The sequence below is a fragment of the Lagenorhynchus albirostris genome, chromosome 1 (assembly GCF_949774975.1).
Source record: "Lagenorhynchus albirostris chromosome 1, mLagAlb1.1, whole genome shotgun sequence".
Lineage (NCBI taxonomy): Eukaryota > Metazoa > Chordata > Mammalia > Artiodactyla > Delphinidae > Lagenorhynchus > Lagenorhynchus albirostris.
Window position 1 is genome coordinate 158,270,495 of NC_083095.1, and position 27,263 is coordinate 158,297,757.

Below are 27,263 nucleotides of genomic sequence, written 5' to 3' on the forward strand. Positions count from 1 at the left end.
CACTGTTTGGGCTCATTTACAAAACGGGGTCCTGACTGGGCTTCTCCTCCCCTGCGGGGCCCACTCCTTCCTCTGAATCCTGCACCTCCTCCAAAAATACTGGAAGTGACCATTACAAAAGTTAAAGAAGATGTAATTACCCCAAACCAGGGTTCCAGCTGCCGGCTGGACCTGTTTTCCCGTGTCCCCACCAGGCCACCCTTCCTGTGGAAACACAGCTGTCCCGACCACCTACTCAGCGCTGGCCATGAAGCCCCAGCCGGCCCAGAAACACAGATGCTCAGCTCCCTTTTGCCTCCTGGCTGAACTGCCAACCACACACACATCAGCGGTGTCCATGATGTCGGCTGTGAGCAATGTCACCCCCAAAAAAATGGTCACTGGTCACTCACAGAAGTGACCCAGGGCTGATCAGGGGAGGGCAGCCATCTCAGGACCTCAACACATAAGAAGGGAGCAGAAATCATGAGAGAAATGCAAAGCAAAACTACAATGAGGTATCACCTCACACAGGTCAGAATGGCCATCGCCCCAAAATTTACAAACAATAAATGCTGGAGAGGGTGTGGAGAAAAGGGAACCCTCCTGCACTGTTGGTGGGAATGTCAATTGATACAGCCCCTATGGAGAACAGTATGGAGGTTCCTCAAAAAAATAAAAATAGAGTTGCCACATGATCCAGTGATCCCATTCCTGGGCATATATCCAGAGAAAACTCTGATTCGAAAAGATACATGCACCCCTATGTTCATAGCAGCACTATTTACAATAGTCAAGACATGGAAACAACTTAAATGTCTGTCGACAGATGAATGGATAATGAAGACGTGGTACATATATACAAAGGAATACCATAAAAAAGAAAGGAATAATACCATTTGCAGCAACATGAATGCAACTAGAGATGATCATACTAAGCAAAATAAGTCAGAAAGACAATTACCATATGATGTCACTTATACTTGGAATCTATAACATGACACAGATGAACTTATCTATGAAACAGAAACAGACTCATGGACATAGAGAACAGACTTGTGGTTGACAAGGGGGAGGGAGTTGGGGGATGGGTGGAGTGGGAGTTTGGGATTAGCAGAGGCAAACTATTACATATGGATAAACAACAGGGTCCTACTGAACAGCACAGAGAACTATATTCAGTACCCAGTGATAAACCATAATGGAAAAGAATATAAAGAAAAGAACGTGTATATATATATATATATATATATATATATGAATCACTGTGTTGTACAGCAGAAATTTTTTTAACATCTTTATCAGAGTATAATTGCTTTACAATGGTGTGTTAGTTTCTGCTTCATAACAAAGTGAATCAGTTATACATATACATATGTTCCCATATCTCTTCCCTCTTGCGTCTCCCTCCGTCCCACCCTCCCTATCCCACCCCTCTAGGTGGTCACAAAGCACTGAGCTGTACAGCAGAAATTAACACAACACTGTAACTCAACTATACTTCAATTTTTATTTAAAAAAAATTTTTTTTTAAAAAAAGAAGGAGGCAGAGGCCCAGGGCGCTGCTTTCTGGAGTTGTCAGACAGAGGAAACCTGGGCAGGGTGCCCGCAAGCTTACCGGGGAGCTTATCTCACCTGGGGATGGCCCCCAGCACCCACCAGACTGCATCTGAGAAGCTGGTTCTTTCCAAGCACCCAGAAATCTGGGGCATTAAAAAAATCTATTCTAAATACTGGACTGAACTTTCCCTCAGGTTCCAGGTGGAGAGGAAAGAAGGAAGACCAACAGGGACGACAAAGCCAAGGGTCTGGAGCTGGACGGGGGCAGGGGGATGGACAGCAAGGCTCCGAGCCCAGGTCCCACCGCCAGGAACCCCGGGGTGACGGGACTCAAACTGCCCTCCAATTTCTTTCAAAAGACATTTTTTTCCTAAATAGTTGTAGACCTACAAACAAATTGTGCAGATAGTACAGAGTTCCCATAGAATACCCTCACATCTGATTTACCCAGCCATTAAATCTTACATCCAAGTCGCACATTTGTTACAGTTAATGAACCAATATCAGTGTGTTACTGCTAACCAAGGTTACGTTCTACTGACGTTTCCCTGGTTTTAACCCAGTGTCCTTTATCTGCTCCAGGATCCCACCCATTCTATTTAAACATCCTGTCTCCTTCGGCTTCTCCTGGCTGTGACAGATTCTCAGAGTTTGGTGAAACTACGGTTTCATCTGTTCTAAGGAGTGCTGCTCAGGTATTTGATAGAACGCCCCTCTGCTGGCATTGAACTGCTGTTTTCCTTGTGATTAGATAGAAGTTTTGGGGTTTGGGCAGAAAGGCCACAGAGCTGAAGGGCCATCCCCATCACATCCCATGCAGGGGCACACCATCAAGGTGACGCATCACTGCTGGTGGACCTGGATCCCGTGGCCGAGGCAGGGTTATCAGGTTCCTCCACTGTCAAGTTCCTCTGTTTCCCCTTTTCCAAGCTGTGCTCTTTGGAAGGACGTTACCAGGTACAGCCCACACTTGAAGAGGGGGGAGTTCCGTCCCCCCTCATTTCTGTTAGTCAACACCAGCAGGGACCACCTCCTGCAGACCCGAATCTCCCTTTGTGGCCACACCCCACAGAAGCCCCACTTGGCCCTTTCTTCTTTTTTTTTTTATTTTACTTTTTTGTTTTATTTTTATTACACACTACAAAATACACTGCATAACCTTCTAGCAGGGGTAGACAAGCATAACTGAGTTATTTTTCATCAATCAAGAAAATGCTTCCTTAATCAATGTTCTCCAAACCCTTTGACACATAGTAACGATTAACTCCAGAGATGCGCCTATCTCTTTCCATCAAATTCCACTGATATGAATAATGGGCAACCCTTTTTGCCTTGCCCCCGTTAGTGAACCTGTGGATGCGTGCAGTGGCCATTCCCGGAATGAATAAGCACGCGGCCATGATGGCGATCCTGGGGAGAATCTCGAACCACATCGCGACACCGTTACCAAGGCCAAACACTTCCTTCCAAGCTCCTTAAAGGTGACCCGGCTTCAATCCCTTTCCGGTAACTGGCCCTTTCTTCTTAACTCACACAAATCAAAAGCTCCCTGAGGGTCCAATCTCCTCCGCCCCGTTTCCTGTGTACAAGAACCCAGCGTGGTGCTTTTCCCTCTGCACGCGCTGAAATGTCTCCTTCTGAGCTGTCCCAATGTCCCCGGGGTGGCCAGGCTGCCAGGAGCAGCCCTCAGGCCAGCAAGAGGCGGGCAGGTCCCTGGCGGAAGTCCAGCTCCCTAGCTAACCATCCAGGGCAAAGCTGCTCCTGGCCCAGGCCCACACCCTCCTCCACCCACTGGCCACGTAAGAGGGGAGCCGGGGAGATGCACTGCAGACGGTGCGGCCAGGGAGGCTGCAGGAGGTGCAGCTGGAGGGTACTCACCGGGCTCAGCGAATTTGCGTTTCTAGACTTCTGAACCACACCACCCACAGATATGACCCCCTCCTAAAATCCCAACCACGGACAACGTACTGGGACCCCACACACTCAAGCAGAGGTGCTCTCCATATCACAAACAGCAGCCACAGGACCCTGGGGAGAGGCTGAGCAGAGCTGCAGGGCCCGCTGCTCCAGGCTGGCTCCCCATGGGCCCCGGAGGGTGGGTGCAGCGCCACCCAGGCCCCAGCCTCCGCCTGTCCAGGCACAGCCCTCAGACCCCCGTTCTGATCCTCAGACCTCAGATCCTCAGACCCCCGTTCTGAAGCCTCCGTGCTATCCCAGCACCAGGACTGGGCCAGGAGTCCAGCAGAGTGGAGCCAGGAGCATGCCTAGGACCACTGAGGCCAGGTGTCACCTCCCGGTCTCCCTCGCATCTCTGTGGACCACCTCAGAGGGGACGACTATGCTGTGGGTCTTGTCTATTTCAGACGGCGCAGGACACAGACCACGTGTGCGCAAGCTTGGATGCAATGACCACACGTGGGACCCAGCCCAAAGCTGGACGGCTGATGGACAGTCTCCCAGCACAACTGGAGGGGTGGGAGGGGCCGGGAAGGCTGCCAGGGGGCGCTGTGGACACAGACAGCAGGGACCTCTAGGATCTCAGTGTGATGGGCAGGGTGGCCTGGAGAGCGCCGGACAGGGGGCCCCTCGGAATCCCCACCCAGTTTCTGGGCCGCCCCAAAGGAGCTGTTCATACACATCATCTCGCTCCGTTATCTCTTCTTACAGCTCTCTGGCTTCCCACTCACCTGAAACCACAGAGCCTGTGACCCTCAAGGGCTCGGGCTGTTTGTGTCTGGTTTTCCTTAAGTGCACAGCTCTGCCCTTGTGCAGGAAGAAAAACTCTCATGGAGAGAACTTATCCATATCAATTACCTGTGTATAGATCTCAGCATCCTACTTGGGTTTATGGACTCTGATTTCATTTAGAAAATACAATGTGCCTCTGAATATTAATAAGCACTTGGTGGAATGGCCACATTTAATCATCTCACATTAAATTAAATGTAATCTTGATTTTGATATTATTGTTCCAGCAGGAAAATAAGCCATGAGTCAGTCAATTGGAAGTTCTCCCTGAAGATTCCAAGATGCTGTACTGCTCTTTTTTTTTTCTTTTTCAGTTTTTATTGAAGTTTAATATAGACACTGAAAAGTTCCTTATCATAAAGTGGAACCCACCCAGGCAAACCTCACACAGATCAAGAATGGGACATTGGGACTTCCCTGGTGGTGCAGTGGTTAAGAATCCGCCTGCCAATGCAGGGGACATGGGTTCGAGCCCTGGTCCAGGAAGCTCCCACATGCTGCGAAGCACCTAGGCCCATGCGCCACAACTACTGAGCCTGCATTCTAGAGCCCGAGAGCCACACTACTGAGCCCACGTGCCACAACTACTGAAGCCCGCGTGCCTAGAGCCCGTGCTCCGCAACAAGAGAAGCCACTGCAATGAGAAGCCCACGCACCACAACGAAGAGTAGCCCCTGCTCACCGCAACTACAGAAAGCCCGCGTGCAGCAACAAAGACCCAACGTAGCCAAAAATAAAATAAAATTAAATTAATTAATTTTAAAAAAATGTGACATTGTCTTTGCAGCAACATGGATGGACCTAGAGATTATCATACTGAGTGAAGTAAATCAAAGAAAGACAAATATCATGATATCACTTATATGTGGAATCTAAAATACAACACAAATGAACATATCTACAAAACAGAAACAGACTCACAGACATAGAGAACAGACTTGTGGTTGCCAAGGGGGAGGGAGGTGGGAGAGGGAAGGATTGAGAGTTTGGGATTAGCAGATGCAAACTATTACATATAGAATGGATAAACAACAAGGTCCTACTGTATTGCACAGGGAACTATATTCAATATCCCCGTGACAAACCATAATGGAAAATAATATGAAAAAGAATATGTATGTATAACTGAGTCACTTTGCTGAACAGCAGAAATTAAAACAACATTGTTTTAATTTACATCAATAAAATCTTTAAAAAGAACAAAAGAAATAAATGGGACATTGTCAGTTCCTCCAGAAGCCCGGTGCCCTCCTGGTGCCCCCTCTAATCACCATCTCCCAAGGGCACCCTGACTTCCCACCCTACATGGGAGAGTTGCCTGTTGCCCTTCCCATCAGTGGAGCCATGCGGTAGGGACTAGGGACTCTAGGGTTTGGGTTTTGGGTTCAACAGCACATGGCAGGACTCATCCAGGCCACTGCACACACTTGCAGTGCCTGCTGGATGGTTTCCATGTGCGATAAGTCCCAGTGTACAGAGCAGTCTACGGCTGGTGGACCTTGGGTCATCTGTAGTTTGACAACCACGCTTCTACAGATGCTCTGGTGCATGCGTCTGGAGGGCTCTGTTAGTTTCCTGTGGCCCCTGGAGCAAATCACCACAAACACGTGCCTTTGACCAACTCAAGTTCAGGAGACCGGGAACCTGAAAGCAGTTTCAGTGGCTGAAATCTAGGTGTTCGCAGGACCCCCCTCCCTCTGGAGGCTCCAGGGGAGAATCATCTCTTCCAGTTGCCGATGCTGCCGGCATTCCCTGCCTTGTAGCCACATCACTCCGATCTCTGCCTCCGTGGTCACTGTCTTCTCCTCTGTGTCTACATTCCCTCTGCCTCTCTCTTAGAAGGACCTTTGTGGGGACTTCCCTGGCGGTCCACTGGTTAGGACTGGGCCCCGGGTTCGATCCCTGGTTGGGGCGCGCCGAAAAAAGAAAAAAGGACCCTTGTGATGGCATGCAAGGCCCACCCAGATAAGCCAGGATCATCTCCTCATCTCAGTGTCCCAACTCACGTCTGCAAAGGCTTCACCATGTAAGGTCACATTCACAGGTTCCAGGGATGGGGACCTGCCATCTTTAGGGGCCACCATGCAGCCCACGACAGTGGCCGTATGCACCCTGCACCCAGTTTCACTCAGAGCGGGACTGCTGGTCACAGAGTACGTGCATTTTTAACTTTAGGCGACACTGCAAAACCGCTTCCTAAAGCAGCTGTATAAACTTACACCCCGATCAACCATCAGAGTTCTAGCCGCTCCACAACCTCTTCAATGCCTAGTTTCTGCTCTTTTCAAGTTTAGCCCTTCTGGTGGTGTGTAACGGTATCAAATTGGGGTGGGTAATTTTATGTGTCAACTTGACTGGCCACAGGGCGCCCAGATTAAACATTATTTCTGGGCGTGTCTGTGTGTCTCTGGATGAGGTGAGCGTTTGCATCAGTGGACTCGGTAAAGCAGACACTCTCCCCAATGTGGGTGGGCACCCAACCCACTAAGGGCGTGAACAGAACAACAGATGGAGGAAGGAGGGATTTGCCCCTTTTTCTGCCTCACTGTTGAGCTGGGACCTCTCACCTCATCTTCTGCCCTTGGGCTGGGATTCACATCATGGGCCCCCTGGGTCCTCAGGCCTTCAAGTCTCAAACGGAACTACACACCAGCTTTCTTGGCCTCCAGCTGCTGACCACAGATCTGTGGACTTCTCAGCCTCCATAATCATGTGAGTCCTCATAATAAATCTCCACATTAGGGAATTCCCTGGCGGTCCAGTGGTTAGGACTCGGTGCTTTCACTGCCATGGCCCGGGTTTAATTCCCAGTCGGGGAACTAAGATCCCACAAGCCACGTATAGTGCAGCCAAAAAGAACAAAAAAATATAACACACACACACACACACACACACACACACACACACACACACACACTCACACACTATGGTCTGTTTCTATGGAGAACCCTAAAACATTTACAATTTATTTTTCATTTCCCTCCCTGATGACTAATGGAGTTGAGGACCTTTCCATACGGCTACTGGGCCTTCTTTTTGGTGAAATGTCTTTGGTCCCTTTTTCTACTCAGTTGTTTGCCTTTTTCTTGGACAGTGCTTTATTTTAAGATGAGTAATTTGTTAGAACATCTTCCACGAAGCACACAGTGTGGAGGGGAACATGTGTTTTTGGTGTCAGGGCCTGAGATGTGAGGTCCAGATGGATGTGAGTGATGCGTTGCCGTGAATTCTGGATGATGAACACCCACCACAGCCTCCAGGACTCTGTCAGCCCAGACGGTTTCCATAAGGAAAATGCACAACTTTTTTGTAGTTGGAAACTCAGGTGAGCGAGACACAATTCAGCCCGAAATTAATGTGTTATGCTTCCATTTTCTTCCTTGAAACCAGAGCTAATTTCACTTCAAGGAAGTGACCATTACATTGGGACATTAAACTCTATTTGTATTTCTACAAATACATGTGGATTTTACAGAATCTCCTGAGTCAGTCGGCAGCAGCTGCTAATCAAGGCTGCACGGGACGGCCCACCTACGGCTGTGGGTAACACACGTGAGCACAGAGAGGCAGCCACGCCACCAGCGTGACCACTGGCTTTCTGCCATGAAATATCGGATATTAAATACACCAAATCTGGCTTCTCTACTTCACTGTAAAGGAAGAAAGCCGGTTTGGGCTACCAGTCAACACGAACTGCAGCGTAATATTAGGGGTTTGATGAAAACCGTCAGGGGAGCGAGCCCCAGGCCTGCCCCCCTGCAGCACGCAATCCCCACCCGTCCCCACCTGGAGCAGCCACTTGGCCCTTGGAGGCAGAGAGGTCAACACACAGGGAGAGTCCCCCACCCCAACAAATGCATCTTTCTCCCAACAAATCATGACTTCTAACTGCCCCACAATTAGCAGGCAGTTTCCAGCTCCAGCGCACGGCAGTAAGCTGTGAAAGACGCAATCACCAGCGTCCTAGCCAGCTCCCCGCAGAGGCCGAGCCTCGGGCCACGGAGAGGGAATGGTGCCCACCCCCACCTGTGCCAACGCAAAGAGCAGGCTGTCCATAGGTCCGGAAAGGGGAGCAACTGTAAGACATGTTTTCTGACCCATCATTACTCGGAGGATGAACAGCCCACCAGAGCCTGAAAGGGGAAGACTGGGCAGGATCTCCGTGCCCAGGCTTTCGGGGCTCCTGAGAGGAGCCCTCCAAGAACCCCTGCAGAGGCCACTGGAGCCCAGCCTCCTGACCTGCAGCCCGGCTTCCCCACGCCCCCTGCCCTCTGCACGGCTGGTGCAGAAGTCGGTCCCCCTCCCTACAGAGGCCAGGAAGCCACCAGGAGCCCTGGCAACGGGATGAGGGCGGCCACCTGGTGGGCAGGGCGGCCCGGCCACCGCGACCTGGGTCCCTCTAGCCTTTCACGCTCGCTGACAACTGGACAGAGGCCTCCCTGTCTCCCAGGCGTCCTGCATCCTTCCGAGTAAGTCAGTGGGGCCACAGAGGTTAACTCCATGTAAGCAAATTAATAATGTGATTTATGGTCTGTCATGGACTTTGTCGCTCTTACAGAGGAATAGTGGCAATTTAATCTAGAAAGCCTGTAAATCTCTAAAGGGTAAAATTAAACATCCGAGCTAGCAAGGCCGGGACGTGGCGGCAGCAGCCTCCTCCCACAGAAGGTGTCGGGCTCCATCCTTCCTCCCTCCCCACGCCTCCTGGCAGCACCCCTCCTAGAGCCCCCCTCGAGCCTCAAGGCACCCCTCCATGTACCTCCCCCGCCCAGTCCCCACGCCCTCCCCCCGTTCTCATCACAGCCTCCTTCTCATCCTTCACCACCCCTCCGGCGGCCCAACTGGTCCTGAAGCTGGGTGATGCAAACACCTCCTAGATTCAGCTGGACAAGGGCGGGTAGAGTGCGTGTCACCCCACCTGCTCTGCCCCCAACCACAGCAAGACTCCCCCAGGCCTCCAAGGCAGCTCAAGCCCCTGACGGTCAGGACCCGCCATCTCCTGCTGACCTGCCCAAACCACATTATCCTGCTGCCAGACACTCAGCTCCACCCCCATACCGGGTCCCCCACTCCAGGCTGGCCCTTCTGCCTGGAGGCTCTTCTGGCCTGAGCTCTGGACGGGCAAACCCACTCACTCTTCCAGGATGGGGTTCCTGACCCGCACCCCCCATGCCGGGCACTCAAACCTTCCAGCCTGGGCTGCTCCGGGAGCACTTTAGAGCCAGAGGCAGCCTTGGGCTCCGATGCCCGCCCGCATTCTACGGCAGCCCCCCTCTCGGCTCTTCTCTCCTTACTCCAGTCAGCTCTTGACAGGGACTGGGAGTGATGGAACAGAGCGGGCGCTCAGGAAATACCTGTTGGATGGACGGACAGATGGAGCTCCCAGCAAAGGGGCTCGGGGGCTAGCATTGCAGTGACCCAAGAGATCAGAGGGCCGGGAGGTGAATGCCGGGGGTGGGGAAGGGGTTGCCATTTAAGTGCCTGGCGCCCCTTTATTTCCATTATTAGACAAGTCATCTTATATGACGCATGAAAGTAGCAACACACGCAGAGTGAAGGCAAGGGTTCCCAAAGCGAGGAGTGGGGAGCACGATGCCACATGCAGGGGCCCCCACAGCAGCTCCCCCATGAAGTTGATGCAAGCGAGAGGCGCCTCTGCCTCTGGGCGCGGTCACAGCCACTGAAGCCACACAGTCCTCACTGCTGATTAAGCACAAACCAGCCTGTGATCACGAAGAAAACCGTTATTTAATGAAATGCAATTAACTGAAAAGCTGAAATCTCTTAAAGCCCGAAGGAGAGACACAATCAAGAGTTCTTGGTCTGGAGGGGCTTTTGCTGTCAGAGTTTCCAACCCAAGAAACAGCACAGAGATATCCCCCCAAGAGCAGGAAGCAGACGGCACGTCCACCCTACCACACACTGGCTCGCTCCTGTCCGCCACCCGAAGGGCAGGGAAAGGTCACAGGCAGAATCTTCACAGCACACGTACACGGATAAAGGCATGTCCAGGAGGGGCCGTAGGTCAGGCCTGCCTCAGGGATTCACGATCTAGCGGTCAAGGCCAGGCAGGCAGGGCTGGGACCCGGGGCCAAGACCCACTGTCCAGCAGTCAGCCACCAGCTCTCACTGCGACCAGTGGGGACCAGCCAGAGACCCAAGGTAGCACCTGGTGTCTGAGGCCTGGCAGGCGAGTTGGGGACACACACACACACACACACACCAAGCCTGGTGACTGGCACCACCCAGGCACTCTACTATAACAAACGCTCACACACACACATCTGGTCGCGCTCCATCCTCACCACAGCTGGTGGCTGGCAAGGAAGGAAGCGCAGGCCTCCGGGTGCCCGTCTTAGAAGGAGTCATTTGAACTCCCAACAGCCACGCTGGCTGGCTGGCCAGCTGCTGGAGGCTTTCTGGAACTTCCGATTCCCCACCCCTGACAGCTGTCACCAGCTCTGGATAACATGGACATATGTCAGAGCACATGGCCCGCTCATAACACCAAAAGACTGAGGAACGTAAACCGTGTTTTATTTAAGCAACGTGCACGCTGGCTGCCAGAGGGGCCTGAGAAATCCATCATCCTTAATGTAGGCACTCACTCAGCAAACGGGTCTCCTAGTTTCGAAACAATGGATTTTTCCAAGTCAACTGATAGACAAACTGGGAAAAACTATACACTCCATTTTTAAATGAAAATTAGCGGGGCCCACAACAGTTCAGAGAAACACATATTTATTTTTTGTGTGGTTTTTTTTTGTTGTTTTTTTTTTTTTGCAGTATGTGGGCCTCTCACTGTTGTGGCCTCTCCCGTTGCGGAGCACAGGCTCCGGACGCGCAGGCTCAGCGGCCATGGCTCACGGGCCCAGCCGCTCCGCGGCATGTGGGATCTTCCCAGACCGGGGCACGAACCCATGTGCCCTGCATCAGCAGGAGGACTCTCAACCACTGCGCCACCAGGGAAGCCCAGAGAAACACATATTTAGAGCTGCCTTGCTTGAGAATCCATTCTGCGAATGTAAAACCAATCCAATGAGAAATAAATATATATATATATTTTTTAAATACAATTATACATATATATGTGTATATCTCCCAACTGAAAATTCTAAATGCCAATAGTATGCTCCTACTCACTGACTGTTGGCTAATTAAAATTTGTCCAGAACAAGTGCCTGAACATTTCAGAGTTGATTTCAGGGGCAGGAAGTGCAAAGAATCCATGGTACCTCCGAGTGAAAAAAGGAAAACACCTACCAATCCACCAACAATGTTAGCTATTGCCCTGGGTGGCAAGCTCCCAAGCCCTCTCGCTGTCCCCAGGAAGAGCTCTGGGTCACCTGCGACATGTCCATTATTCTCCAACCGCCAACCAGAGCTCAGGGCAACAGGTCACCACCATCAGATTTTCTAGGCACAGGTTGAAAATGAACCCCTGTACCCATGATATAAGTCGTCACAAGTCCTAGTCACGCCCACCCAGTTTAAAAACAAATCTGAGGGGCCTTCCCTGGTGGTGCAGTGGTTGACAGTCCGCCTGCCAATGCAGGGAACACGGGTTCGAGCCCTGGTCCGGGAAGATCCCACGTGCCGCAGGGCAACTAAGCCCGTGTGCCACAACTACTGAGCCTGTGCTCTAGAGCCCGTGAGCCACAACTACTGAAGCCCACTCACCTAGAGTCTGTGCTCCGCGACAAGAGAAGCCACCGCAATGAGAAGCCCGCGCACCACAACAAAGAGCAGGCCCCGCTCGCTGCAACTCGAGAAAAGCCCACGCGCAGCAACGAAGACCCAAGGCAGCCAAAAATTAATTAATTAATTAAAAAAAACCAAATCTGATGCAAACTGGGCCCCAGTGGGACACGGGGGGGGGGGTAGGGAGGATGGAGGAGATGGGGGAGTCGGGCGGGGGGTGGTCATGGGGCTTTGTGCTCTCCATCCAATACCAGCGCTGCCCTGAAACAGCAGCCCCCTCGGGCAAGTCACAGCTGCCTGGTTCTCAGCCTCCTCACTGCCAGGTGAAGACCTGTCTCTCGGGCTTGGCGGGAAACTATTTAAAACAGCTCATGCAGAGGGAGAGAAGGCAACAGAAGTGCCCAATGACGTGTGTTTAATTCCAGTTGGTTTCTCCATCCAAAACCACCTTCGAATGCCAGCATGCTTCCGTTTTCAGAAAAACCACAAGATGCAAACATCTCTGTGGTCAGGAGACGCCGGCATCTCAACCCCGTATTTTTTCTTTCTTAATTTTGATCCTTTAGATGCAAAAGCACAGGTGTAGCCCCTTACACCAGAATGGCACTTTACACTCCAGAAAGCACTACATGCTCTCACTAGGTTGTGCATGAAGCTAGCAGAGCTGACCCTTCAAACTCTCAGTAGAATAGGAGAAGCCACAGCAGGCCTAGGGCCACCAGCACCCCACAAAGCTCTGGTCATCACGTACCAGTATCTCAAATCAGTTCAATGCTGGATCTCGTCTGGACCTCAAAACTATCTCGGCGAGAGCTGTCATGCACATGTGACAGATGCTGAGAAAGGCTCCCGAAGCCAGTGACTCGCCCAAGGCCCTCCGGGATTAGTGGCAGAGCCTTTCTCTTTATAAAACCAGAGCGCCTTCCCCAGCAGGGCCAGAACACAGGCAGGGAGAATCAGGTGGGGGAAGACTGGCAAAAAGGGTCAGGCAGAGCGGCCGGAAGCCTGGAGACGTCGGGTCTGACATAAGGGAAAAGACCAGTTTAGAAACCTCCAGATGGAGGAGAAAGGGAACCTGGCCAAGTGGGGCATCAGACTTCCCTGGTGGCACAGTGGTTAAGAATCCGCCTGCCAATGTAGGGGATATGGGTTTAAGCCCTGGTCCGGGAAGATCCCACGTGCCGCAAAGCAACTAAGCCCGTGCACCACAACTACTGAGCCCGCACTCTAGAGCCCGCGAGCCACAACTACTGAGCCCAAGAGCCACAACTACTGAAGCCCGCACACCTAGGGCCTGTGCTCCGCAACAAAGAGAAGCCACCGCAATGAGAAGCCCACGCACTGCAACGAACAGTAGCCCCCACTTGACACAATTAGAGAAAGCCCGCATGCAGCAACAAAGACCCAACGCTGCCAAACAAATAAATAAAAAGAAAATAAAATATTTAAAAAAAAAAGAGGGGGCATCATTCCCAGCACATCCATAACCCAGCTGACTGCAGGGACAGCCCGAGTGCAGAACATCCAGACAACCGAAAAATCCTAAAGGGAGTTTCTGTGAAGGATCAGAATGCGCACTCCCGGGGCTGGATGGCCTTCCTGGCCACGCTGTTTTCTGACCTTTGCGACATCTGACCTGCCCCCCACCATTCCACGGCTCTCTCCTGCCTGTCCACTGTGGGCAAGGCTCTGTTCTAGGCTCTGGCAGTGAATCCAGCTTGGTTCCGGTGCTGGGTCTTGGGAAGGGAGCAGCAGGGTGCCAGGCTTGTGCTGGAAGGAAGCATGATGCTCCTGGGATTTCATTCATTTGTTCACTCATTCATCCAACAAGTACCACTGAGGATGTACGAGGTGCCAGGCACTATTTTTCCTCCGGGGATACAGAGGCCAACAAAGTCTCTGTGTTGGAGCAGTAAGAGACAGAATAAACAAAGTATATAAATAACAAACTGTATTTGGTACTCAGAAGAAACACAAAGCAAGGTTAACATGAAAGGGGGAAGTGATGCTAATTTATGTAGGGTGGTCTGGGAGCTGAAGTACAGACAGAGAAGGAAGTGAGACAGCAAGCCAGGTGGACATCTGGAGGAGGCATGTGCCAGGGAGGGGAAGGGCAGGTGCAAAGGCCCTGAGGTAGGCAGGAGCTTGGCAAACTTGGTGACCAAGGGATAAGAGGGAAAGAGCCCATATTCATCTGGGATGATCAAGGATGGACACAGGGCCCCAGGCTAAGGTGGCAGGTGGGGATGGAGTGGGGACAACGCAAAGCAAGCCTGGGCAGTGAGTCTGCCTGACCAGAGCCTGGACAGTATGGTAGGGAGTGAGGAAGGGAACTTGAAAAACAATCAGGCTGAGGAATGTGGGTATGGAGTGGGCACTGGGCAGCCACCGCGGGCTTGAGTGACAAACACCAGCCCAGCCCACCCTGGGACGCCCTGCAGCTGGCACGGAAATCACAAGTCACGCAGCAACAGCACCCGCCAAAACGGAGGGGGTTCCCAAGCAGACTCAGGAACCTCGAGCCCCACAGAGAGAGCCCAGCTGCGTGACACTGAGGTCACTGCCCTCCCCGGGCTCCCTTGTCATCCAGGAGGACAGGGAGAGCGGAGGACTGGCTGCTGGAGAGGCAGCGAAGACGGCGCCCACAACGGCTGACTCAGCCTGTGCTCTGCTGGACCCGACCCAGGGGGTGGGCGGGGTCCCGGGAGAGGAAGGGGCCAGAGAATCCCCTCTGTGGGCACACGCCCGACCACCGACCATCAACCGGGCACCAGAGCCCCCACTTGGCAGGCAGTCATCTCAAACATGACCTATGCTGGGGATGGAGCCGCATGGCGGTCAGTGCCCACGCCACTCCCCACCCCAGCAAGGTCAGGGCTACGTGAGCCCAGGCTCTCGCCCACTCTCTCAAGGCCAGGCTGCAAGGCAGGCATGCTGCTCTCTGCCACTTGTTCCGCAAGGCCTTGAGGCGAGCTCAGGGCCTCTGTGCCCACCTGCTCCTAGCCCTCCTGACTCCCCTGACAATAAAGGATTCTCCACGACTTCAGACCCTAGTGTTAGCAGAGGCGCTGACCTGTTGAGGCTCTGGGTCAGGTGTGGGGGGGGTCAAGGATGGGAAGGCGGGGCGCCCTGGAGGCGCTGAGGCCTGGAGGGGGCTTGTGCCTCCAGGCTCTGCCCCCACCCTCCCCCAACAGGCCGCAGGGGACACCCAATCAACAAAGCCTGGCTACCACCACACGTGCTTCTCCTCTGAATTCCTCAGCTGTGTCTAGGAAACATCAAGGTGTTTTAGCACTCCCTCTCAGTTTCAGGGGTGCGACTGGTGTCTTTGACAATTATCTTTTATTTTTATCCAGCATTTCTTAGCTCAGTTGGCAAATTGGATTATTTATGCGCCTCCATTTCACAATCCATCCCCACCAATTATTCCTGTGAAACGAATTTTTTTTTTTTTTTTAAAAAAAAGGGTTAGAAGTAATCAAGAGAGAGTCATGCAGACAAGTTAACAAGCCACAGCTTGAGCCCGGGGTGCTCGAGAAAGCAAGCAAGGTGCAAAAGAGTAAGAAACTGACCAGCCTGCCAGAGCCCACCCCGGCTCCCATGCGCGCGCGCGCACACACACACACACACACACACACACACACACACACACTCACACACACACCCCATCTGGTTCAGCCCACACTTCTCCCAGGCAAAGAAGCCCAGTACCCTGGAGACAGAAAGGCAGGCACTGGGGGAGGGACACCACCCTGCTCCCCAACCCATGAGCAGAGGTCTGGAGAGACAGGGCACCCCACAACTTGTGCCACCATGCAGACCTGGCCCAGCCTGGAGACCACTCCAAGGGTCTCTCTGCCAGTCCTGTGGTGCCCACCAGGGAGGCTGCCGCTCAGCAAGTTGACCCCCAGCCAGCTCCAACTCGCCCTGGACACCACCCAGAGTCCCAGGAGGCTACAAGCCGCGGTCATTCTCCGCTCAGGAGGCCCCCCTCCTGAGTGCAAGTGGAGGCAGTATGGACAGCCCCCCAGGAGTGAGGGCACAGGGCAGGGGGTCCTGGCAGCTGTGGACTGGGAAATCCCCGTGTCCCCTGCAGGATGGACACCACCCACAAGAAGGCGAGAGACGCCCCACCTCACCTCACCAGAAAGACCACTAACCCAGAGGCCTAAGGAAGGAGCTGCCCAGCAGGTGCTGGGTACCCACAGAGCACATCAAATGTGAACCCCAGGAAAAGCTGTCCTGTTCCCACCCTCGAAGCTTTCAGGTCATTATTTCTAAACCCACTGTTTATCTCAAAGGCAGTAGGGGGTGGAATTCTCAGAAAGGGGACAGAGCCTGAAGAGGTCAGGGACAGCTCAGCCCACAGGATGAAGGGAACAAAGGAGATGCCCGGTTTGGGGTACCTGACCGTCCCCACGGCCATTTGTGAGTTCGCTTAACCAGATCTGAGGCTGGCCCCTGCCTGGCCGTATCCGAATAGCTTTGAAAAAAATCAAGTCTTCCTTTTGCAAGTAAATACTAAGTTGAGACCAACATGCTAATCTCAGCCTCCTCGCTCCGCGAGGCCCCGGCTGGGTGGGCCCCTCGAGACCCTCCCTCGGCACCGGCACCGGCTCCAGGGCAAGTACGTCCCCGGCTTTGGCACACCGAGGCCCGCCCGGCGCACAGCCCAGCTCGGGGGCGGGGGGGGCTCGCCGTTCGCCTTGACCATCAGAAGCCCAACCTCCCAGCAGCAGCCTGGCCGGGGTGGTGGAGGGGTGGGAAGTGAAGGGGCTAGGACGGTGGGGCAGGTCCGCGCCTCGCCCCCAGCCCCGCGCCGGCCGCCCAGGGGAACCTGGCCGTGGAATTTTTAATTGAGGAGTTTCTCCAGCTGGGCCTCGTTATAAAGGGAAAACGGGGAGGGCTGGAAGACCGGAGCTCGGCTTCCCAGGAGGCAGGGAACCCAGAAACGACCCTAAACTGGGGAGTTGCCGCCTGGCACGGGGACTCTGTGCCAGCGCCCAGCGGGGCCGCGGAACGCTCCAACGGCCCGGCCAGCCCGGCGGGACCCAAGCGGGCAGCCACCGCCGGCCCGCGCCCCGGCTCCGCGCCGGGTCGCCCCTCGCCGCGGCACCCCCAGCCCGGGATGCGCGAGCCGCCGGCTCGGCGCCGCCGCGCCCGCCCGCCGGTCCAGGGGACGCCAGTCTGCTCCCCCCGACCCCCCGGCGCCCCCCGCGCCCCAGCCCCCCGCTCCCGCCCGGGCGCCCTCAGACTGCGGCCGTGGGCGGGTCGGGCGGCCCGGACTCCCGCTTACCTGGTGCGGGCGCGGGGCCGCCCGGGTGCACTGCCGCCCCGGCCGGCCGCCGCCGCTCCGTCAGCGAGGCCGAGCGCCGGGCCGCCGCCGCAGCTCTTTGTGAGCCGCGCACCGAGATGCTGCGGAGCCCGGGAAGCTGGATAGCAGCGGGCGCGCCCCGGACGCGGCGTACGGCACGCAGGGCCGCCCCTGCCCGGCGCACGCGGCGCGGCCCGCGGGTGCACCCCGCACCGGCCTGCGGCTGGCAGCCCGCGCCCCGCCCCGCCCCGCCCCGCCCCGCCCCGGCCTCGCCCGCGCCCCCAGCCCGGCGAGAGCGCGCGGCGGGAAGACAGGGAGGAGGACAAAGATGCGTGCGTGCCCAGCCCCTTCCCCTGAGCCTGCGCCGGGACAGTCAGAGGGCAGGAGCGCGCACCTGGGGTCCGGATGCTGCGGGGCCGGCTTCGGGGCTGGGGGCCCGAGCCCAGCTCTGGAAGCCGCGGCCCCCCAACCGCCCCGGGTCCTGGGGAGCACACAAATTCTCGGGCGCGCCCAGGACCTGCGGGATAGGGAGCCGTTGGGGTCTGATCCTCCGGCGGGTGGAACAGGTGACAGCGAGGCTTTCTTGCGCCCGCACCTGCCCTGGGCGCCGCGCTGCCCCCTGGCGAGCTCCCGAGCGCGTTCGGCGGAGGGGCCCCGGCGACCGCGCCCGAGCGCTCGGCCCCGCGCGGAGGCGTGGCGAGAGGGAGCCCTAGGCCAGAAGCCCTGGGGGGATCTCGGCCACGGAGAGCCCCTTCCGGACTGGAGGACCCCTGCTGCCTACCTGCCGCAGATCCCCCAGTCGCTGGTTGCATGCCAGATCCCTGGGAACCATCCCATCACCCCGTTTCCAATGTCCTGTGCTGCCTTGGCCTCGACCACTGGCCTCCGCTCCCCCAGGGCCTCGCCCCAGCCCTTTCCCTCCTTGCAGTCCTGAACGGGGAGGACCCAAACCCTGTCCACTTCCAGCTCCCCACACACATCCCAAGGAGAGGAGGTGATCCACCCCACAGTGGGAATAATCCCCCTGGAACCCCCTGAAGGATATGTTGGAGACGCTGGTGTCACCTTTGACCCCTCTGGCCATTCATTCGGTCCCACACAGTCGTGTAACCTGAGGGCTCCACCTGGAGTAGTGCGCAGGGTGCCTTGTCGGTCCGAGCCGGGCTCTGGTGACTCCCTCGCTCAAATCCTGATTATTTGCCTTCTGTTGTCTCTTCTTTTGGCTGGATTGGGGTGCCACTGCGGTGGGGGCAATTCTGAAGAGGGAAGAGGAGACCTGCGTGGGCCTCATCCTGCTGCCCTGAGCAGAAGGCCTGGGACAGGCTGAGTCCCCAGCCGGACCAGCGCAGACTTGGTGTGGACTTGCTGTGAATGGGCCCTGTGGGCCTGTCTCCCTCCCTGCTCCCCAGCTCCCTCTGGCAGCCCCAGCAGCTCACAGTGACCCAGAGGGCCTGGGCCTCCAGTTGGGTGGGAGGGGGGCAGAGGTGTGTCCAGGTAGGGCAGCTTTGCAGCTCAAGTGCCAAAAGAAGGCCACAAAGGCAGAGCCCAGAAGCAGGCCAAGGGCAGGTTCCTGACCCATCCCTCTGGCCCCTGAGGTAAGCTGTCTTTGCTGTTTGTGGTCCCCTCTTCCCATGGGCAAGCTCTGGGCCAACCAACAGGGTGAGACCCCAGCGCTGCACACAGGAGCCCCAGTGGCTGATGTTCACAGTCCACGGGGTCAAAGGCACAGGCCCGCCCCAGCCTCACTCAGGACTCCTGAGTCTGCCGGGCTCCAGCCAACCATCTCTTTTCAGAGGATTTTTAGAGAATTTTGGAGTAGGGAAGGCTCTTCTCCGTATTCCACGAAACTGAAAAGCTGTAACATAAAAGATTGTTAAATTTGACTTCATAAAAATCCCTGCCTGGCAATCACCACCATAAGCAAAGTCAACAACAAACCGGAAGCAAAATATTTGCAACTCATTTCACCAACAGTCAACTTCCCTAATATGTCGATAGCATCTAAAAATAGAAAAAAGGACAACTCAAAAGAAAAAATAGACAAAGGTAAGGAGCAGAGAGTTCACAGGAAAGGAAATACAGATGACTTTTATACATCTGAAAAGATGTCCTCCTTATTCAGAATAATAAATGCAAAGTAACACTATACCTAGAATGCCATGGTTTTTGCCTGTTAGAGACCCAGAAGTGCAATAACACAATATGTTCCAGAGGGCAAGGGGAAACACGAACTTCAGCACTTCTGGGAAGTGTAAATCAGCACAACTTCTATGGAGGAATATTAGATCACTTCTATCAAAATTACAAATGTACAAGCCCTTTGACCTAAGAACTCTATTTCTAGGAGGTTTTTTTTTTTTTTTGGCTGTATTGGGTGTTCATTGCTGTGCATGGGTTTCCTCTAGTTGCGGCAACCGGGGGCTACTCCTCATTGTGGTGTGCGGGCCTCTCATTGCAGTGGCTTCTCTTGTTGCGGAGCATAGGCTCTAGGAGCGAGGGCTTCAGTAGTTGTGGCATGCGGGCTCAGTAGTTGTGGCTCACGGGCTGTAGAGCACAGGCTCAGTAGTTGTGGTGCACAGGCTTAGTTGCTCCATAGCATGAGGGATCTTCCAGGACCAGGGCTCGAACCCGTGTCCCCTGCATTGACAGGCAGATTCTTAACCACTGTGCCACCAGGGAAGCCCATCTAGGAGTTTTTAAACATGTATACCACACATGTGCAAGCTAGCCATATTATTTTTCAGAGTTATTCACTGCATTATTGTGTCACAAATAACTGCAAACAGCCTCAGTATTCTTGACTGGGGGACTGTTAAAAACGTGAGGGCACATTCAAACCCTGAAATACAAGGAGAGAACAAGGAACCATATGATGAATTAACATGGAAGTTTCAAGATAGTTTGTTAAGTGAAAGCACAAAGAGCAGAAGATGTGATCAATGTACCAACGTGTGTAAAAACAGAAAAGGGAAAAAAGAGCGAGCATACACCTGCTTGTGTGCCATCATACAGCCTCTCTGGAAGGATCACAAGAAACTCATAAATATTGGTCGCCTGTGGGAAGGAAACTGGTGGCTAGGGCAGGAGTCACAGGAAGACTTTTCACTGATTACCTCTTCTATTTTTGAAGTATATAATATTATTATCTATCCCAAAGCAAAATTTTTAAATTATCATTCAAAACCCTGGTTCTTAACCCTTTGGAGAATAACAGACATCTGAAATCCCTGGTCCTTTCCCCAAGGGAAGGAAATAGACCCCATCTGATGCCACTAAAGTGGTATCTTCCATAGCATCTTAATCCAAACAAACTTTTTGTCCAACCCAATAGATACCTCCCTGGCTGTAGGGTTGAACCACTGGTCTTGCTCCCTGTCGCCACCTAGTGGCAGTATTCTTGAATTGCAGGCTTGGTGCCCGTCCCCTTCAGCCAAGAGAAGCTCCCCAGCTAGGCAAGAATTCCCACAAGGCAGGAAAGTGGAGCCAAAAACCTGTCAATTCCTCAGCACTTGGCATAACTTAGGTTTTACAAATAATGCACACCTTCCCCATATAGGGCAGAAGACTAATGCTCTGCCTCATAGGCTGGGGAGGACATTCCCAAAAGGCAGAAGGTTAATTTTTCTTTCATTCCCCCCCTGAGTATGTTAGTGGATTTGATTGACACACACATGCCCTCTCTCTGTGGGGTCAGCAGAACCGCTCTCCATAAGTCACCCCTCGGCACAAGCCTCATTGGGTCTCACCTCTCGTCAACACCAAGCACTTGTGCTCATCTTCCTTACCCCTTCATCCTGTGCAGTCGAAGTGCCTTGAACCAGGAGCCAGGGGTCCTGTATTCCAGCCCCAGCTAAGACACCAGCCAGGACAGGGCTCCAAGTAGGTCACCTGGGGCTTCCTTCGTATGGTTTCCTCCTCTGTTCAGGTGAGCGAGTTGACCTCGAAAATCCCCAAGGTCCAGGATGGAACCACCCCCATGGAGGTCTTTGATTCTTTTACCCTCAGGACTTAAGTCACTGGGGAAATTCACTAGAGTGAATTTGAGTGAACTCTAACCTGTTAGACTTATATCCCATTCTAACAGGTTTTTCCTTTACTTTAGCAGACACAGAGGGAGGTAGTATGGAAATGCCTTTGCCAACCACGGAAGCAAAGGACCTTCCCCCAAAGTAAATACTGTTGATTTTTTTGACCAACTTCAGGACGTAGATTCTGCCCCCAAATTCAGGCTTTATAGCAATAGGTGGATGATTATAACTATGAATCTTCTGGCTCCTGACCCTCCAGATTCAGACCTTCAGTGACCACACAGAATGGGCTGCAGGACACAGGTATCTGCGGAGCAACGTGGAGCAAGGGCCTCACCCTCGGGTGGGCCTCTGAAGAGGGGTCCACCACGCAGGTGCTGGCATGTCTAGAAAAAGCAGAGGTTTGTTGTTCTTGTGAGAGAAGTTACCCACTGCATTTTGATAAAGGTGGGGACAAAAATTTCACCGCAGGGCAGACCTCCTTTATTCTAGAGACTCTGTTGTGTAGATGATAGAGGGGAAGTAGTACAGGCCGTAAGGTGAGGATGTAGCTCGTATGTGAGGGATGGATGGTAAGTAGATGACATGGTGGAGACAGCTGGGTTGACGTCATAGGACAGTACCTTGAGCAAGTCTGATGACAAGGAGTGGGACGTGGCATCACCACCAATGTGAGTGGGGGACAGAGTGTGGGCAGATTGTGACAGGTGTGAGGCTACTCCTCGACACCCCTTATTATGTAACTTGGGTCAAGTGGGGAGGGTGTTGGAGGTGGGTCATTCTTCACACGGAGGTCAGACTTCTTGGGAGGGACGGGCCAAGACTCCAAATGCTGTTCTCCAAGACACAACATGAAGGCAGACTCGTGGGGACCCGGATGAACAAGATCAAAGCCTGGAGGGGCAGGAGCACAGAGGGGCTGGGGACATAACAATTCCCCAGGGGAAGGAGGCATCTAGGCAGGACTGCAGGACCCAACCTGAGAATTCCAGAGGGGTCTGCTTTGGGCACGGCCAGAGAGGGTGTGTTTGGGAACCGGTGGGCAGGCAGGGGGCAGAGCCCACTGTGGAACTCCATCACAGCGGAGCCAGGAGGGCTGTCTGGACCTGTCTTGAAAGCTCACCGTGTGTGTCAAGGAGAGCATTTGGAAGGGATCTGAACCCCCTCGGCAAGGGATGGCTTAGGACAGCTTCCTGCTGAGGAGCAGGTACAGCATCAGTGATTAACAAGATAAGCCCCCGATTTGTGTAATATGAATGTTCTCCAGGTGGCTGTGGTCCCATCCGGTTCTCAGAGTCTCTTATTCCAAGTGGAGGAGGGAATAACTGAAAAAGAAAAAAAGTGTGATTTTTAAAGTTATGTATGTACATGGCTTCTTGAAGAGAAAAAGACCAGCACTTTAAAATACTAACTAAACTGGACGGATGATTTCGTGCCGATCCATGCTGTTTTCATTCCGTGACCCCAGACTTCCCTCAGCCCTCCAGCTGTGATTCCTAGCTGTGAGTATTGTCCCCAAGCCAGGAAAATCAGAGAAGAGGTCGGCCACATTCCTGGCTTTGATACTTCAAAGGCAAGATCTGGGGCTAGGAGAGAAAGGGGAGCACAGTCCCTGCTGTCTGTCTGGGGCTGTGACTCTCAAATTGTGGTTCCTCACCAGTCTGACCTGGTTAGAAGTGGAAATTCTCAGACCTCACCCCAGACCTCCAGAATTGGAGTTTCTTGGGGGCAGAGCCCAGAAACCTATATTTTAACACCCTACAGGTGATTCTGCTGCACGTGGAAGTTTGAGAACCACCAGCTGAGGGGCTCCCCAGGCCTCAATGTGCAGCAGTGGAGGAAGGACAGGCCAGGGGCTTCCTGGGCGGAGGGGCCTGGGGCGGCAGCCTCGCAGAGCTCCCAGGGAGCAGGGCTGGGGAAGGCAGACGGCGCCCCCAGCTAGGGGCCCCGGCCCAGGACAAACTGAGCTGAGACCTGGAGGTTGACCAGAGATCCAGGAATCACAGGCACCTCAGCAGATGCCAGCAGGGAGGGCTGAGCAGGCAGGAGAGGAGACCCTCACGGTGCTGCCAGCCTGAGACAGAGGACCGCCCCGCCCAAATGAGGCCCCGATGCTGCTCCCACACTGCCATCCCCACGGCAGTCTGCAGCCAGGTTTGGCTCCTGGCCTCTGAAGTCTCACTATTTAGTGGTTTCAACAGACAAAAAGCTACTGTCAAGAGAGCAGCTTGACCACGTGCTGAAATCTTTCCCTTCTATGTAACATCTGTGTAGAAAATATTGTTAAAGCAAAGTAATCCATTCATAGCTAAGACTGGAGTCAAAAAAGAGAAACTCCTTGGACTTGAAATGGTAAATCTTTTCTTTAAAAAGAAAAGGAAAGAAAATGCACAGGAGAAGCAGGAGGGGCTGTTGCCATTTGGAGGCTGAGGCCCAGGTCTGATGTTGGCTGCACAGTGTTGCCTCCAGCTCGCTGTCTGCCTGCAGGGAGTAGTTTACAACTCAGAACACACTGGGGAGAATTCTCTCATGGAAGGTCAGTGCAGAACCAGAAATTAGCATATACCTGAGGAAATTTTATACCACGAATGTAAGACAATACAATTAATGGAAGAACCAAGGGAACAGTGATAATAGAGCATCTGAAAATTACTTTAAAACACATATACCTCAGAGAAATAAAGAAGGAATTGTTACAAGAACAATTTCAATACTTGGAAATAAAAAAAAGTAATTACCGAAATTAACAATTCAATACATGGGCTGAATATACAAGGTGTTGAACAGAAATTGCAAAGAGTGATGTGTGTGCATGCATGCACGTTCATCTCTCTCTCTCTCACACACACACACACAAAGAGTGAAACTTCAGCACATCAAGGATAAAGAAAAAAGAGACAAGTGGGACTTCCATGGCGGTCCAGTGGTTAAGACTCCGTGCTTCCACTGCAGGGGGCATGGCTTTGATCCCTGGTTGGGGAACTAAGATCCCACATGCTGTGCTACCAAAAAAATAAGTAAAATAAAATAAAATAAAAAAGAAAGAAAGAAAGAAAAAGAAGAACAGGACAAGCTGCCAGAGAAAACAGATACATCACAAATTACTTATACATAAATAAAAATTAGACTACGTCGGATTTCTTGTTAGCAGCCTTTGGTACACAAAGATAATGAATAAGAGCTTTAATGTGCTGAAGGAAAATACCTGTGTAATTTAAGCACTGAATTCCATACCCAGGAAAATTATCTTTTGAGAGAGAGAATGGAACAAAGAAATTTTCAGACACACTTAGAGAATTTTCCACCTTTGCAGAAAGAATTACTAAAGGATAATATAAGGAGAAAAGTGAATCCAGGAGGAAGTAATAAAATGCCAGAAACATTAATGAAGATAAGTCAATAAAACACTTTAGTAGGGACTTCCTTGGTGGTGCAGTGGTTAAGAATCCACCTGCCAATGCAGGGAACACGGGTTTGAGCCCTAGTCTGCGAAGATCCCACATGCTGTAGAGCAACTAAGCCCACGAGCCACAACTACTGAAGCCCGCACACCTAGAGCCCGTGCTCCGCAACAAGAGAAGCCACCACAGTGAGAAGCCCGCACACTGCAACCAAGAGTAACCCCTGCTCACCGCAACCATAGAAAGCCCGCGCGCAGGAACGAAGACCCAACGCAGCCAAAAATAAATAAATTTATAAAGAAAAAAAACTTTGGTAAATTTAAATAAGCTTTGATTTTGTGGAGTTGGGAGAGTGTCTCTGAACAGCAAGCTGGGAGTAAAATCCTCTGGGAGAGGAACAACAGAACCTCTTCTGGCTACTTGAAGTAGAAAAGGAATCTATTAAATGACATAGGATAAATCGCAGAAACTGCAGGTGGGCCAGAGGCTCGTGCTTGAGGCTATATGGCAGAAGCAGTGCACAGACAACACTGCAGGACCCCACACAGGAGAATTCCTGTGATGCCTGTTGCCACCTCTGTTAGTCACTGGCATGTCAGCTCTCTGTATTTCAAGCTGGATGTCTACCACTACTGCGGCTGGAAGGGGTTTCATGGTGCTTACTTCTTGAGCTCCCTTCCTTGAATAAAATCTTATGGGGTCTGACTGATCACACGCATGTGCCCTGGATGCAAGGGAGGCTGAGAATGTGAGTTTCTGGTTTCTGCCTTGGGGAGACATGAGCTCAAAAGATAAGAAGTTCCTCCAAACTTAGGAACTTAGGAAAGGTGTTAAGAAGAGTAGCCCCTCCCAAAAGATGAAAATGTTCTGCTATGGGCGGGAAAATAAAGTTTAAAAAGAAAAACATTTATCATTTATTCAATGATAAAATACATTTATACAACGATTATATATCTGTTAGGAAGTTGATGACCCACTCAAACTGGGTAATTTGAAAAGAGTTTATCAACACTAATTATTTGAAAGGAAAATAAACCTTTTGCAATTATGATAAGAAAGATCAACATTAGGGACAAAAAGGGATGAGAGATTATGACTATATACACAAGATACTTTTAAAAATCATAATACGTAAGAGATGCATTGCCGGTATTAAGAGGATGGAGTTCAGATTTATTTGCCTCCTCCTATTATAAATCACCCTGCAAAAGTAAAACGTCAGGAAACAGAAATATGAAATCTATTTCAAGTAAAGGAGACTTCTCTGATCCTCAGCCACAGTATGGGAAGATACATAAACATGTGTGTGTGTATGTGTGTGTGTCTGTGTGTGTGCACATGTCCTTTTCCAACTGAAAATTATTTTCAAATTGGACACAAAGAAAAAAAAACAAATTTAGTTATATTCTGCTTGTAAAAGACACATGCTCAAAATGCTTGAATACACTATATATAAAATAGGTAAACAACAAGGTCCTACTGTATAGCACAGGGAACTATATTCAATACCTTGTAATAACCTAAAATGAAAAAGAATATATATGTATAACTGAATCACTTTGCTGTACGTCTGAAACTAACACAATATTGTAAATCAACTATACTTCAATAATAAGCAAACAAAAAACCAAACTGCTTGGAAACAAAAAAATTGATAGTAAAAGGACTGACCAAGCAAAGACTAACTAAATGAAAACAAGTGTAACTATATTAATATCAAAATAGACTTTAATGAAAGAGTAATAGAGAGAGAGTTTATCATAAGTACTACAAATTAAGTTGGCTGGTAAAACATTATTTCTGAGTGTGTCTGTGAGGGTGTTTCTGGAAGAGCTTAATATTTGCATTGGTGAACTGAGGAAAGAAGATGACCCTCCCCAGTGTGGGTGGGCGTTATCAAATCCTTTGAGGGCCCAAATAGAACAAAAAGGTGGAGGGAGGAAAAATTCACTCTCTCTGCTTGAGCTGAGACATCCGTCTTCTCCTGCCCTCAGATATCCACACTCCTGCTTCTTGAACTTTTACACTCAGATCGGGACTTATAACACTAGCCTCCCAATTCTCAGGCCTTTGGACTTAGGCTGAATTATACCAGTCTTTCCTGGTTCTCCACCTTGCAGACAGAATATCTTGGTACTTCTTGGCCTCCATAAACATGTATATACATATATATATATATATATGGGTTCTGGAGAACCCTGACTAATTAATTCACTTATCCATGATTTAAAAAACATCTTAGCAAGCAAAGTATAAAGCATAAGTTCCTCAACTTGATAAAAAAAATTTACCACTAACCTCATACTTAATGGTTAGAAACTCAAAGCTTTCCTACTAAGATCAGGAAGGAGACAAGGATGTCCCCTCTCACCACTTCTTTTAAACATTGTATTGGAAATTCCAATTATGCCATTATACAAGAAAAGGAAATAAAAGGTATACGGATTGGGAAGGAAGAAATACAACTGTCTTTGTTCACAGATGATATAATCATCTATGTAGAAAATCCAAAAGAATTGACCAAAAAACCCT

The 27,263-nt window shown here is 51.8% G+C and overlaps 1 protein-coding gene across 1 annotated transcript; it reads right to left on the bottom strand.

Annotated features, from left to right (window-relative positions):
* Positions 1–2,683: 2,683 nt before the first annotated feature.
* Positions 2,684–3,033, bottom strand: LOC132532360 (NADH dehydrogenase [ubiquinone] 1 alpha subcomplex subunit 1-like). Its single transcript, XM_060170784.1, has one exon. The coding sequence runs from the start codon at positions 2,970–2,972 to the stop codon at positions 2,760–2,762; it is 213 nt and encodes a 70-aa protein (XP_060026767.1). The 5' UTR covers positions 2,973–3,033; the 3' UTR covers positions 2,684–2,759.
* Positions 3,034–27,263: the final 24,230 nt, after the last annotated feature.